We start from the raw sequence: 13,904 nt of genomic DNA on the forward strand, positions 1-13,904 counted from the left end.
CCAATCTCAATGTCAATTTTCCTGTACTACATCAGGGAAAGAAAAAAAAAAGTTTTCCTTGAGGTTTCTCTTGCTCGAATTTTTTTTTTTTCCATAACATATTAGATATTTTAATTCATTGCCCACCAGCCAAAATCGATAAGGACAATCATGGATAATTCTCTCATATTTGTGAAGACAACAATAACTAAACTTTAATCTCAAAAATTAGCTGGGAACTTCTATATGAATCCTTTATATCATTATATCCGCACGAGTCCATAATAGCAAGAATAAGAAGGATAAAAAGAATAATATATAAATGATAAAAGAAAAAGATAAATCCATTTCACTTATTTAACTCGTCTTGCCACTGTGCTCATTTCCAGCTCTTAAAAGTAAATAGATATTTGACATCAGTCAGTAGTCTGGTGATTTTCCTACTGTATAGGAATGTAAAAAATAAGATCGGGGTAAGAGTCTCCAATCACAAGAGTTTTCACTATTAAAAAGGGAAGGTTAGCTCCCTTATTTTACTATTTTGGTGCACTTAACCCGAAAGAAAAAAGGGGAAGGGGATAAAAAGAGCACAACTTTGTGAAAATCTTTAATGCCATTGTAATGTATCCAGTGCTTGTTGGTGAATCTGTTTGTCTCCTGCTGCCAAGATGTTGAAACCTAAAAAATAAAGCAATAATTGAACGATCAGTGTCAATAAATACCTTAAAGATGAAGAGCAACAATAATAATGTGTCCCTGAAAAATGTCAACTTACTTGTTGCACGAGAATTTGGTGAAGCATCCCAAAAAAGACTCCCTCCTTTCCAATCAGTTATAATACCTCCAGCACCCTCTATCACTGGAATGAGGGACAGGAAATCGTATGGCTGGGGAAAGAAAATTTAACTAATCGTAAATAAGGATGAAGTATATGCAAAACATATACTTAGCTGACAGTTATGATGATTGGAACTGTTGAATCAAATTACAGCTCACTTTGTAGGGGAGAGAACAACAATGCAAATGTCAAACTCCTCATCTTAATTAGCGTATAGTGACTTAGGGCAGTTTTGCAAATATTCATCAAAACATGCTTTATTGGGGAAAAAAATTAGCACTCCAGATTATTTTTAGATAATTCATTTCTCAGAAAGGTTGTCACCTAATCTAAAATGAGAAGCCATGCAAGTATATATCAGTTGGTCAATCAACATTACGGATGAAATAAGCGCGACATACCTTAACACCGGATTCGATGGCAAGATCCACATATCCAGAAGCCAAAAGAGCAAAAGCATAGCAGTCACATCCATATAAGGGCATTTTCACCTATAAAAAATGAATACAGGGAACTTGAAATTGGAAACTGAGTAACGATAAGACAGCAAAGATAGGTTTGATGCAGGTTCTAAATCTATCAAGTTAAGGAAGAGCAACAACAGTCCCATTGTTTGGTTATTCTGTTATTAATGTTCTCTTTGTGTTTTAGTTACATCATCTATTAATATTCCATGGCATAGAAGCTCTTAACAATAACCATTTTGAACAGATGATTCACCTTACTTCTTAAACGAGCAAATGCTTCTTTTTGTATTTTAGTTACATCATCTATTAATATTCCATGGCATAGAAGCCCTTAATAATAACCATTTTGAACAGATGATTCACCTTACTTCTTAAACGAGCAAATGCCTCTTCAGCATCCCCACTAAATAGATGTGGGCTTGTGGTGTACCTAACCAAGGGAGAGAGAAAATAGTCGAGTTATAAATACACACCACTCATGTGACCTAGATGGGAAAAAAAGAAGTTAGAGTATATAACCAGAGGAGAAAATGCTTTAATTTAATTAGATCACAAGTTTTATTTCTTGCATCACAACCATTTTGTTTCAGTAGAAAAACAAACAAGACCCTGAGGACATACAAATATGCCTGTGACAGTTTTGCACAAGTGCGTGTAGACAGTTCCTCCCCATTCAATGTTGTTCTCTTTCCGATTATCCCAACCCATCTTTCTCTAAGTATCGGCTGATCAACTATGCCCAGTATCTGTAAAAATATTTTTGGCACTTAAATAAAAATACAACCCTTGTAAAGATGAAGCATGCAATTCAAAACTCCCCATGCGCTTCTTTATAAAATAAATTTATTTTAAGTTTAACTGCTTAAAATATTACACCAAGTATGCATAAACCGACACGGATAAAGTCAATGACGTCAATACTGACCATTCCTAATACATACTCCAATAATATGTTAAAAAAAGATCACCAAGTCATGTTTACCAAAGAGAAGTTCTAGGAAGATAGCCCAGGAGAGAATTCTGTATGCTATTCTGTATGAAGTCACTGTTATCTCGTGGCTTGACCTTTAAGATTGTTTAATGCTATGGCCATTGTAAAAGTCATGCCCTTCTAAATTGTTATACAAGGAGAAATTCCAGTTTTTTCATGACAGGAACATCTATAGTTCACTCACTTAACAAAATCTAGCCTTCTTTAGAATTAAACCTTTATTATTCATCAATTTGCACATTCAGAAAGGAAAACATGAGTTGCGCAGCTTAATATCCTCTAACTCAATTTCTAACATTGCCTTAGAATGTTCTGAAAATATGATAGACTGATAACATACCTTCCATTTGGTATAATAAGTTCAACAAAATTTTGTGGAATTGAAGGAAGGAAGCGAAGTAGTATACTTGTGAAGGTAGGTTTGGGCCAGTTCGTGGCAGGGAAGGAGATACAGTGGGTTCTGGCCACTCAGACAGAGAAGGAAGGGAGAGGGTAGTGAATAAAGCCAGCCAAAGTAGAATAATACGATTAACCAGAATAGAACCCTCCTAATGAAGGCCAGTTGATGCCAGGGAAGTCTTCCTACTATAAAAGAAGGGGAAGCCAGCACCCGCCCATTGTGCTCTTCTCTCTCTCTCTCTCTCTCTCTCTCTCTCTCCCACTTGTTCTCTCTATCTCATCATCTTTTTCTCTGCTTTCTCATTCATGCTTCTCTTCCTCTCACTTTCATTCTCTTCTTTCTCTCCTCTTTATCTCTCTCATTCTCATTTTCTTTCTATCTTCATTTTTTAAGGGTATTTTAGACAATTATTACATATTAAATTGAATTCTAAATTTATTCCAAACTCAAAATACATGGAATTAAATTGAATTTCACATTTTAAACTTGTTATAATGAACATATTCATTTGCAAATGAATTCTAACTAGAACTCATTTACAAATGAATTCCACGTTTTTAACTAACACACACCAAATAGGGCCTTAAGTTTTTTCCTTTATTTTCACATTTGAGAGGGAAGAAAAGCATCTTGCGTTCAGAGCCATAGATAAATATAAACAAATAATCTTCTAATTTTACCCATCAAAAATTCTGTAACAAGCTTATTTGCACTAAAGAGAAATTACTCCTATCTTTCTTTGTTTGCAACAAGACAGAAGGTTATTCTTACCGGTTTACCCTGATGCAGTAAAGCAATGAGCGTACCAAACAAGGGCTTGCCTGAAACAATTGGAAGTATTGAATTACTTATTGAAATTTCTCACAGATCAGATGTTGATGACAATACAAGAGGAATGAATGGAAACACACCAGTAATAAAACTCTTTGTCCCATCTATTGGATCTAAAACCCAAACATAGTCAGAGAATTTTTCTTTACATCTCCAGCCATTCTCCTCACCATAACTACAATCACAATTCTTCCACAATTACAGAAAACAATAGACCAACAACAGAAAAAGATAATTAAGTTCCGCAATTAAAAAATCAGCCAAGTATCTACTCGACTTGCTCAAATACACACTTAAAATTGTTGGATCCAGAACAGCCATAAGATAGGGAGGAACATGATGAATTTTTATTTTTTCTAACCAGAAATCAACTATAGAACAAGTAAAAGAAAAAATCAATAATATATACAACTCACATTGCATGAGAAGGAAAATTCTCCAATATAATTGAAATCATAGATTCTTCAGCTGCTTTATCCGCAATTGTTACAGGGCCTGTAATGAATTGAATACCACAATACTGAGGATAGAAACAGAAATTAACATATGCTCTAAGTTGCAGAGTACCAGCCATAGTGCTTATCAATGCTCTTGGTTATGAAAGCAGAAATAAAAGAGAGATAAAGTGGTGCCTAGATATTATGACATTTGAGACAGGAAAAGACGTTCCACCTTGAACTAAACAATGCAAGAGTTTGGCTCAGTAATCAAAGTACTACTTTATAATGGAAGAAGAAAAAATCAAAACTTTCAAGATAAATCCTATCTTTTTCGGAATAATCTCACAGTGAAACTAAACTAAGGAATTTCAGTTGTAATTTAAAAAAAAAAAAAAAAAAATCTACACTCAGTTAATCACTGCATAGAGTTATTGTATCTCTGAACAGAGAAGTCAGAGAAATTATGAAGCTTCTAATTATTTCCAATGTGCTAAACTTAATTAAACTTTACTAGAGCAACACAAAACACAAAAGTCATAAATTTTCTTTTCCCTTTCATTTCCTACATTTTCTAGGCAACCAAATGAAATGAAGCCTCGCGTTTCCAATTGCCAATGAAAAATCAAATCATTGTTACGAAACTCCCAAATTGAGCTGGAAATACCATTACGAGAGAGCTAACCGAAAATAATGCGCACAGATTATTAATAAATATGTGTTTAGATATTGCACATACTCGAATCGTCCTTATCGAGAATTTCGAATTTCTTTCGAAAGTACTTGCGAATGACTTCACCGGAGGCATCTGCGAGCTTGTTAGCGACATCGGCGAAGCGATCAAGGTCAGCGGCAGTGAGTACTGACGGAAGAATATCGGAGTGATCAGAAAGCTTTGAATTTGAAGTCATTGTGGAAGTAAATCCCGTTTGGAGTTTAAGAGAAATAGCGGACTGCGGCTTGAAAGCTGGAAATGAGAATGAAGTGGCGGCAGCCGTCGTGGTAGAGTTTTGAGAGGAGAGAGGGAAAGTAAAGAATTTAGGGGTAGTTTGAGAGAGGAAAAAGGATTGCAATTGAGGGAGCATTTGTAAAGGTAAGGTTAAATAGGCGGGACACAGAGAAAGAGGGAGAGAGAGAGAGAGAGAGAATGTGGGAGTGACGAAGAAGCGAGAGTGTGTGTACAGTACAGTCAGGCAGTGACACGGAAGAGAGGAACAGAGAAGGAGGACGGGAAACCTGTGGTAAAATGCTTAGATTTTTCGTTTTTTCTTTTAGAAAAAATTACAATTTGATTATTTTATTTTGTCATAATTAATTATTTTACCCCTATATTTATAAAAATAGATGATTTTATCCTTCTGTTCTGCTATGCACCAAACTATCAATTTTTGAACGCCCTAATTTTGGCAAAGATAATATAGCACCTGAAAATTGGGCAAGGAAGGGGAAAGTTTAGGACTACTGAGGAAGAATAATTTTTTTCACTGGGAAATATTGTTACTTGTCAATCGTTACAATCGACCTCTCATAATTACTTTTCATCAAAAAATTAACAATACCAGCTGATAGAAGACGAACTACAGCTACTATAACCTTCACTACTACAACCCTATAGTTAAACTCTTGGATACAAAGACACATTTTGGCAGAACTTAAAAACAGAATATCATTTTCTGAAATGGAGAAAAGAAGGTTTTGGTCATATTTAGTATGTCTACTGAAGAAAAAAATAAAACAAAATATAAAAAATATACAAGAAAATGTTAATGATTGGGCATGAATGTTCATAGCCCAAACATATATTATTACACCACTCTACTGAACAAAAAAAAAAAAAAAAGATAAGATAAAGAAAAGAAAACCTACAAATGTTCAATTCACCCAATACAATGAACATACAAAGAAAGCATACAAAGTCCTACATATGCATATAACATTTTTATTTATATAATTTCATTAGTGGTTGTGACTGTGGTGGCCAGGCAACTTCTCTTTTATCTTCTCCATTACACTCTTCTTCTCATGTTGATGGTGTTGAGGATCCCCTGGGGTTGTTTCAGTGATTGCTGTCTGTTTATGCTCTTCCTTGTGCTTCCCACCTGTCAGCTTCTCCTTTATTTTCTCCTTCAATCCCTTTTTCTTTCTCCTCCCTCCTTGCTCATCATCCTCTGACTACAAACACAATGAAAAACAGTTATTGTATAATATCAAATTAAGACTAATAACATAACTTCGACAAAATTATGAGACGGACCGAGCTAGAGCTTGAACTACTAGATCTTTCAAGTTCTTGTTGTTGTTGTTGCGGTTGCTCCGCTTTCACGGGCTCAGGTTCAGCACCACCTACATGCTCGCCAGTGTGGCCCTTTGGTGGCTCCTCCGTACTAGCCAAAAGGCCAGTATCCGGCACATCGATCTGCAGAACATTTGCAATGGTTGCAGGCTTAGAGGTAGCTAGGCCAGTTATATGCACTGGGTTGCCATGTTCATCGGTCAATTCAACTGGATTTCCATGTTCATCGGTAAGTTGAATTGGATTGCCATATTCATCTCTTAAATCAGCCATTTTTTCTAAAGTTTAGTTGATAAATCTCCAAATATGAATGTTTATATATGGGATGGCCACTGTTCGAGGGAAAGTCGAATTATAAGTAAAAGGAAATGAAAAGCGGCGCAAAAGGCCAGAAAAATAGTATTGTTTCCATGCGAGTAACTACGTTTCTACACGTATTGTTAAGCATTTGAAGGGTATTGACACGTTATGGATTGGGCGGCTACGTGTGAGTTAACTGAGCCACATGGTTTATAGCTTCTGTTGAGAGGAAAATTCTGATCAGTTCCCTTATGCAGCAGCAATGCAAAGCTTTCTTTTTGGATGCATATGGCATATCCAAAGACAAATGTGTCTTTATTTATCAAACCAAACATATCAGTCTTTGTATTTCCATTACGAGACACCCAACAGAAGCTAAGGATAATATCAAAACCATCAAACTAAAACTCATTAATCCTCAAATTTTGTTTTTGCTTCTAGAATTTAATAAGGTGTTGCCATGAAATAGAGAGAGCCATCGCCCAAAATGGCACAAATAATGGCTTGTATTGAGCTGCAAGTCAATGAAGAAGATGCTTGTAAAAAATAAATACTTCCATTGCAAAAGCCACTAATAGATTGCAACCCATTAAGAACAATACACCAAATGAAAAGAAGAGAATTTGATATTTGATTTATTGGTGTACAACATTCATTTGGATCAATTCATTAATTGTCTGACCAAGAAAACAAATTAATCTGTACAAAAATAAGAATAGAAGTTACTAGTCTCGCAATGAAATTTCATCTACTAATTAATTTTCCATGATCAATATAAGATTCGTTTTTCTATGATTTTTTTTTTTCACTTTTCTTTACAAGTGTAACTTCACAAGCTAATCCTGTTGGGATTTCAGAAATGTTATGCAAGTGTGCATATGTTTGTAAACCAAAGCTTTGAAGAATGATGACCTGTGCCAGTGATCCTCAGAATCCCTTTCCAATGCAGAGAAGGTCAACAGTGGAATCTTTCTGCACAGAAAACTTAATCGTGAACTTGCAAGAATTTTACAATGATCAAAATGCAAATAATTCCAATAATTTCAACTTGAATTGGTATATCTAGAGGTCAAATGTAGGCATAATTAAGGCAGGTTACGATCTTTTCATAATGGGGGAAGACAGCTTCCAGTGATTTGTATCGACAAGAGTAGCATAGAGACATGCTATAGATGTGCTCACCTCTTAATAACAAGGAAAAACCTCATGCCTTCATGGATCTCGTCCAGAAGAATCCCTTCTTTTTGGTTGCATGGTTCTCTGTTAAGGATTTACTAGCCTTTGATGATCCAAATGAAAAATGCCGCTTCAAGAAAGGCTTTGCCAAGGAGCTCTTCATGCTGGAGCTTGAAGCCATCTTGGGACCCTTTCCTTCATGTCCACTACCTTTTAGGCGATTAAACATGACAGAATCACCATCGAGATCACTGTCCACAACCCGGTTTCTCGATCTTTTGTTTTTTGCCTTCAAATCCAATTCTGCTTTAAAAGCTTTTTGAGACAGCTTATGGGTTTGTTTTTCCCCTAGCGTACAAACAGGACAAGATGGATCATACTTGTTAATGTCAGGTGTCAAAGTCTCCAAACACTCGGCGTGATAAACATGCCCACAAGTTAGAACAGCAACAACAGAGAGCTCGTTACTCAAAACAAGCTTCTGGCTGCTCCACAAAGATTTCTCAGTCAACAGCTTTGAACAAATCCCACATGTTTGAAAATCAACAGAGGGAGAAGAAGATATTCGACCACTGGACCTGGTTTTCTCATGATTCAAGCCCCAGGACTCAGTGTCAAAAGACCACCTTTCTCTATGTGAAGTTGCCATGAGCTCAGAAAAAGCATGCATAGACCAACCATCGGAAGACCCACCATGGGACCCCCGAGTTGATTCATTGCTCCATGAAGGAACTGAGGATCTCTCTTCAGGAACTGAGAAGCTGTTTGATGACTTAAATTCAGTGACTCTGGTATCAGAAACTTGCCCCATTAACTGATTTCCGGAAGAATGATTGGGCCAACTCGGTGTGGTTGAGCTAGCAGGATGCAGATAACTTTGGGATGATACTGGAGATGGTATGGATGATGTTGAAGGTAATGAGAGAGAGAATTTTGTTGGGGATGGATTTGAAACTGCCGGGGATTCCGCTGACTCCTTCATCTAGTAAATGGATTTAAAGAAACAAATCATATTAAGGGGGAAAAAGGAGTTTTCAAATCAAAGATCTAAGAGCAAATAAGTCCCTTCCATACAAAGAAGCTCTACCTGTTCCACACTTGTGTCCATTGACATATTCCTTGAGACAGATTGATCTGCCACAGATATAAACTAATATCAGACATCAGTAGTAATTACAAATACAAGGGTCTCTTTTTTTTTTTTTAAAAAAAATGCATTGCATTAAGACACAGTTCGATTCAACTATGGAACATACGAAACAGCTATAGAGAAATTATCAGTCTGAACAATAACTAGTTGGCAAAAAGCTGTAATGTAAGAGAGCATCAAGAATTTAGTTCAAAACTTTGAAAAAAGGGGGAACAAGAAGGCGGACTGTTACAATTTGAAGTGTTCAAGAACACTATAAAAAGGATATAGAAAAATGAATGTTGACTAGACTAGACTGCAGAACAATAAAATCACATAGAATTACCAATCCAATACAACATCTGATGTTCTAAACAAGAACATGGACGCTATTGACGTTTACGTGATGCAGGATGCAGTTAAATCAAGGGGCCATTTGGTTGCCGGAATTCAACAAAATAACTTTCCCAGGAAAGTTATACAGAAATGTCCAATAATCTTTTTTGGGGGACAACAAAAATTTCCCAGGAAAGTTAAGATGATTGTATCAGTTGGATTATAAAAAGTTTAAAAAAATATACTACATTACATTATATACCCCCAGTTTAATTAGATCTCTTTTATTTACTTAATAACCTGCAAAGTTACCATAAAACATAAATAAAAGTATTAATGTAATGAAATTTTTATAATAATCAATCAATATGAAATGTAAATACCGTTCAAAATTACTTTGACATGTTCAGATTCATCTCCAATATGAAACAAGTTTCAAATATAGATTCAAGTCCAGGTTATTTAATATTTACAAAACAAGCAAAAAAAAAAAAAAATGTGTGGCATTATTTGACTTCAGTTTCCTTGCCAAATGAGCCAAATTTGAGCTAAGGCCACTCTCAATTGATTTAAGTTATAAATGAAATCATTCATAAATAAATGTACTAAACAAATATATTTGTGATATTTCAATACTATAATTATTATAAAATGGGTCACTTTCAGGAACCATGTTAAAATTATGTAGCATCCTCAATGCCAAGAGCTTCAAAACTTACATGGTCAAGAGAAGACCACCTGCTGTAGTTGATTTTGGAATCAAAGAGTAATCAAAGAGCTTCAAAACTTAAATGTATATGTAAATATAATTTAAAAGTTGAAACCAAATAACTAATCATGCTTACAAATTTCTACACTTTGCACTTATTTTTCAAGTTCATATTACTGTATCTTATAGCTCTAGAGCAAATATAAGGAGCTGAACCAGCTTTATAAATATCATTATTCCACACTCCTTTTGAGTAACTTCAGCAAAAATTAGGTTGCCTAACATAAAGGCTTAGCCAAAAGAATTTAGCTCTGTAGCAACAGACTGCAACCACGTGCTAGAAAAGAATGTGGCTTCAATTTATTTCTCAACATCCGTGGTGCATGTAAGCTAGACTTGAGGCAGTAGAAATTCACATTACAGTCGCCCCTCAGCCTTTAAACATAGTTAACTTTGCTACATTTAGGCAAATGGTAATATAAATACTAAAAATTTTAATTCCACACTCTCTCCCTCTAAATAGAATGACTTAATCACGTATCCTTAGCCAGTGTCACCATACATAAGAGAGTTCCATTAAACTGTTTTTCTGTCTTTCCATTTTAAATTTCTATTGCTCTGTGGTAATAGAACTTCGTGTCGGGATTATCCTTATTTTGAACCTCAAAAGTTAAGCGTAACAACAAAAGATATGAACCCAGAATCACTAGGATTAAAGCTCTTCTAAAATCAGATGCATATTTTTGGGTAGTGAGGGCATATAACGCCAGCTCATAATCTGAAAGTATGCCTCTGGATGTGGCATTTAGAGATGATTCAACTCAGTTAGTCACCAAAGAGTAGAAGCCATTTTATTATTCTTTGCATAAATTTCCAGAAAAACATATTCAGCCTAAAGTCCTTGTGTTTCTAGCATTCATCGTTTTTTAATCCCAGCCTGTGCATATCGAAGGTATCTCCCGAGATGTTTAACTTCAACTTAATATGATAATTTTTTATTTGTCAATCTCTAACAAAAACTCCAGCAAATAATACATGCACCTTATTTTCAGTAACAATAACAAACTACACTAGTAACATGCAAATTTCCAACAAGGCCTCCGCTAGACTATTGCTAGAGTATATTGCATCTCTATTCATGCTTTTTGGTTAATATGCATACATACAAGTCATACACAGCTAATTGAAAAAGTACCTGGAAAACATATTCATTGAGAATAATAGAATGATCAATTTCCAGAAAAAAATGTTAACAGTATATGAAACATGTTTAAGTAAAATTATAAGCTCCATCAACAAGCAGTTTACCTGAACCCGGAGTCCTCACATGTGCAGCAGTACCATCAGATATTGGCGACTTCTGCCATGCACGTCTCCTAAAACTATCCAACGGGCTTCCTTCCTCAGATGCATAGGCTGATTCGTTTTTAACCTCTAGTCCATCGTTCCTACCATTTGTGTCTGAAAACCAAGTTATGGAAGTTTCCTCCCCAGCTACTCGCCCTCTATTATCCCACCGAAAGCTCCATGTTGGCGAATACCGAATATTCCTATGCAAGATCTCACTACTTGGTCCATTTACAATATTTTTATCTCTAGCAGCAACACAACAAGCACCCCCCATGCTAAAATACCCTGTGTTGCAAAATTCTGATAGCAATCCCAAAACTTTCACTCACATGTCGTGAAGTTCAAACACGACTTAAAACCCAATACCGTCACTTCAAGGAGACAGAAGAAGACCCAGGTACAGTTGTGGCTCTGCAATTAAGAAGGGGAAAACAAAAGCCATCATTTTGATATCAATAATTCGATAATCAGACTTTAAAATCATATAAAAACAAACCATTTAAAAGGAGTACGCCTGGAAAATTTTAAGAAAATGCTTCATCAAGTCTCAAATGATTAAGACCCAGTTTCATTGATCGCTTAAAAGAAGTAAGTTTTACAAGTTTAAAGTCAAACATGACAATTAGTCAAAAACTTTAAACATGAAAATGGGAAAATTAAAAAGAAAAGAAAAGAAAAGAAAAAAGGACCAAATCCCCTACCTCAAAACACTAGTGAGAGCTTTAAGTGACTGAAATTCCCAGAATATGATTTGGACATACCACACTCAAAAGACAACGTCCACAAAAAATTTACACTAAAACCAGAATCAAAATTGTGGACATAACAGAACATGGACCGAATCTTATTCTTCAGACGTCTTACCCATACCTAATTTCGAGAAGATTAAAAGGGTTCGATTTCAAGTTCAAAACAAAATGAACAAAAAACAAATAGGGTAAGAAAATTCAAAGTCAAATTACTTCATCCAGGGTATAGAATGAACCAATTTTGAGTTCAAAAAGATGAATTGAGAACTGAAAAAACACAAACACAAACTCAAATTTCTCTCCTTTCAACACTCACTGGTTCACACCAACCTCACCAACCAACCCACTTGCCCCAAAAAAAGAATCAAAAAGCCCATAAAAAGCAACACCCAAAAACAGAAACAACGGAAATATTACACCAAGCACAACAAAATATAAAGAAAAAATCGAAAGCAAATAAAAAGGACCGAAATCGAATCAATCTGCTACTCTATAGGTAACTGAAGAGTCAGTCCTAATCCAAACTCATCTAAAAATAGTAAAATCAAAGAACGAAAGTGGAAACATCACACATGTCAGAGAGATCCGAATTTTTCGCCCAAAAAACTGCACTAATAGTCAAAATCTATAAAGAAAAAAATAAATTAACTGATAATATATGTCAGAAAAGAAAAAATCAATCACCGAATATCTGAAACCTGACGTGATCGAGACCAGCAGTACCTCTATCGGAGTCAAAACGCCACCGTTTAAAAGAATATTTTTCTAAAGAGAGAGGCTGTAAGAGAGAATAAAAATTGAGACTGCGAGAGGCTGCTCGTTCTTCGTTGCAGAAAGGGGGAGAGAGAGGGAAAGAGTGAAGTCGTTTTAGACGATTTTGTCAACGCCGTTAGATTTTGTTCCGGAATTTAAACGTTTACATTTTTTTGACGGAGTTAGGTGACGTATATTTGAAGGGTTTTGCTACGTAAACTTAAATTTTTCATTTTATTCGCGGTAAATTTTTTAAATGAAAAATAAAGCGGAGAAAAAAATATTTTTCTGTCTTTTAAAAAGTAATAAAAAGAAAAAGGGAAAAATGAGCGTCAGCTGAACAGATTGATTTTCAAAGAATTTGATGTGATTTTTGTTTTAATGGAAATTTTTTTGTTTATTTAATTTTTATTATATCAAATAAAAAATAAAAAATTCTTGAAACCAAACTGATTTTAACTTAAAAATTAAATGAAAATTGAAAAAATTATTGAATAATATTAGTTGCTTAATTATTATAGTAATTATAAACTTTTTTATGTTAGTCATTAAATATAAATAATTTAAAAATCCAATTATTCAATAAATAATAGTAAAAAGAGGAACTTTCATTGAGGTACTTCTCCACGTTAAGAATCTATTTGCCAAACTATTTTAATAAATATTAGTTATCTGAGTAGTTTTTTTTTTTTGTGAAATGCTAATAAAAATCAAACATTATATGTTTTAACTTTTTAAAATTCTCTGTTTAGAAAGAGTGGTTTTGAGAGAGGAAAGAAAATGTGGATGGAAAATTACCGGGGAAAGAACTTTCCCTCGTTTGGGAAGGTAGAGGAAAATTGCAAAGGAAGTAAAATAACCATTAAAATCCTTCCGGGCCCATACAAAGACAATCTCTCCAAAGAGGAGAGAAAATAACGGATTGTGAGGGAAAAGGTGCTGTTTAACACACAATTACTAAATTGCCCATATTTTTACCGAGGGACCTTTCTATTCTTATATTCATCATTGTCCTTCATTTTTTACCTTCAAATCCTTTTCTTACAATTTCATCATTAATCCTCAAACCACTTACAAATTTTAAATTAAAATCACCGTTTTTCTAGATTTTTTATATTATTTTAAACATGATTATAAATTGCATATATATTAAAAAAAATTAGATA

The 13,904-nt window shown here is 34.7% G+C and overlaps 3 protein-coding genes across 6 annotated transcripts; all 3 read right to left on the reverse strand.

Moving 5' to 3' along the window:
- Positions 1–298: 298 nt before the first annotated feature.
- On the reverse strand, positions 299–5,202 carry IMPL2 (inositol monophosphatase family protein). Its single transcript, XM_012211827.3, has 9 exons — positions 4,683–5,202; positions 3,923–4,001; positions 3,587–3,681; positions 3,447–3,496; positions 1,906–2,030; positions 1,648–1,714; positions 1,219–1,308; positions 755–866; positions 299–657 (listed from the first exon to the last, which is right to left on the reverse strand). The coding sequence occupies exons 1-9, from the start codon at positions 5,026–5,028 to the stop codon at positions 587–589; spliced, it is 1,035 nt and encodes a 344-aa protein (XP_012067217.1). The 5' UTR covers positions 5,029–5,202; the 3' UTR covers positions 299–586.
- Positions 5,203–5,689: 487 nt separating this feature from the next.
- On the reverse strand, positions 5,690–6,528 carry LOC105630125 (embryogenic cell protein 40-like). The gene is given in 2 exon segments (NM_001308776.1): positions 5,690–6,115; positions 6,198–6,528. Coding segments are annotated over 2 exon segments (528 nt in total). The 5' UTR covers positions 6,510–6,528; the 3' UTR covers positions 5,690–5,899.
- A 616-nt stretch (positions 6,529–7,144) lies between these two features.
- LOC105630126 (RING/U-box superfamily protein) lies at positions 7,145–12,865 on the reverse strand. 4 transcript variants are annotated; one of them, XM_089719244.1, is made up of 5 exons: positions 12,709–12,865; positions 11,195–11,647; positions 8,800–8,846; positions 7,719–8,694; positions 7,145–7,508 (listed from the first exon to the last, which is right to left on the reverse strand). In XM_089719244.1, exons 2-4 carry the CDS (start codon positions 11,508–11,510, stop codon positions 7,741–7,743), a joined length of 1,317 nt encoding a protein of 438 aa, XP_089575370.1. In that variant the 5' UTR covers positions 11,511–11,647; positions 12,709–12,865; the 3' UTR covers positions 7,145–7,508; positions 7,719–7,740. The 4 variants fall into 4 exon arrangements, with proteins under 4 accessions (XP_089575370.1, XP_089575372.1, XP_089575366.1 ...); XM_089719246.1 differs by having other exon boundaries at positions 12,684–12,851; XM_089719240.1 differs by having other exon boundaries at positions 12,670–12,851.
- Between the last annotated feature and the right edge of the window lie 1,039 nt (positions 12,866–13,904).

This window comes from Jatropha curcas, chromosome 1, assembly GCF_041381405.1.
Source record: "Jatropha curcas cultivar XTBG-Jc1 chromosome 1, XTBG_Jcur_1.0, whole genome shotgun sequence".
Lineage (NCBI taxonomy): Eukaryota > Viridiplantae > Streptophyta > Magnoliopsida > Malpighiales > Euphorbiaceae > Jatropha > Jatropha curcas.

What these genes read in the sequence shown, in the direction of transcription:
- LOC105630126 (XM_089719244.1), bottom strand. Translation starts at nt 11,510, where the DNA reads ATGGGGGGTGCTTGTTGTGTTGCTGCTAGAGATAAAAATATTGTAAAT. An exon ending in TGTGAGGACTCCGGGTTCAG is followed by an intron (nt 8,847 to 11,194) that starts GTAAACTGCTTG and finishes TATCTGTGGCAG; the next exon opens with ATCAATCTGTCTCAAGGAAT. An exon ending in TGGACACAAGTGTGGAACAG is followed by an intron (nt 8,695 to 8,799) that starts GTAGAGCTTCTT and finishes TCCATTTACTAG; the next exon opens with ATGAAGGAGTCAGCGGAATC.
- IMPL2 (XM_012211827.3), bottom strand. Translation starts at nt 5,028, where the DNA reads ATGCTCCCTCAATTGCAATCCTTTTTCCTCTCTCAAACTACCCCTAAA. An exon ending in TACTGCATCAGGGTAAACCG is followed by an intron (nt 2,031 to 3,446) that starts GTAAGAATAACC and finishes ATATTTTTACAG; the next exon opens with ATACTGGGCATAGTTGATCA. An exon ending in TTGCTCGTTTAAGAAGTAAG is followed by an intron (nt 1,309 to 1,647) that starts GTGAATCATCTG and finishes CATTTTTTATAG; the next exon opens with GTGAAAATGCCCTTATATGG.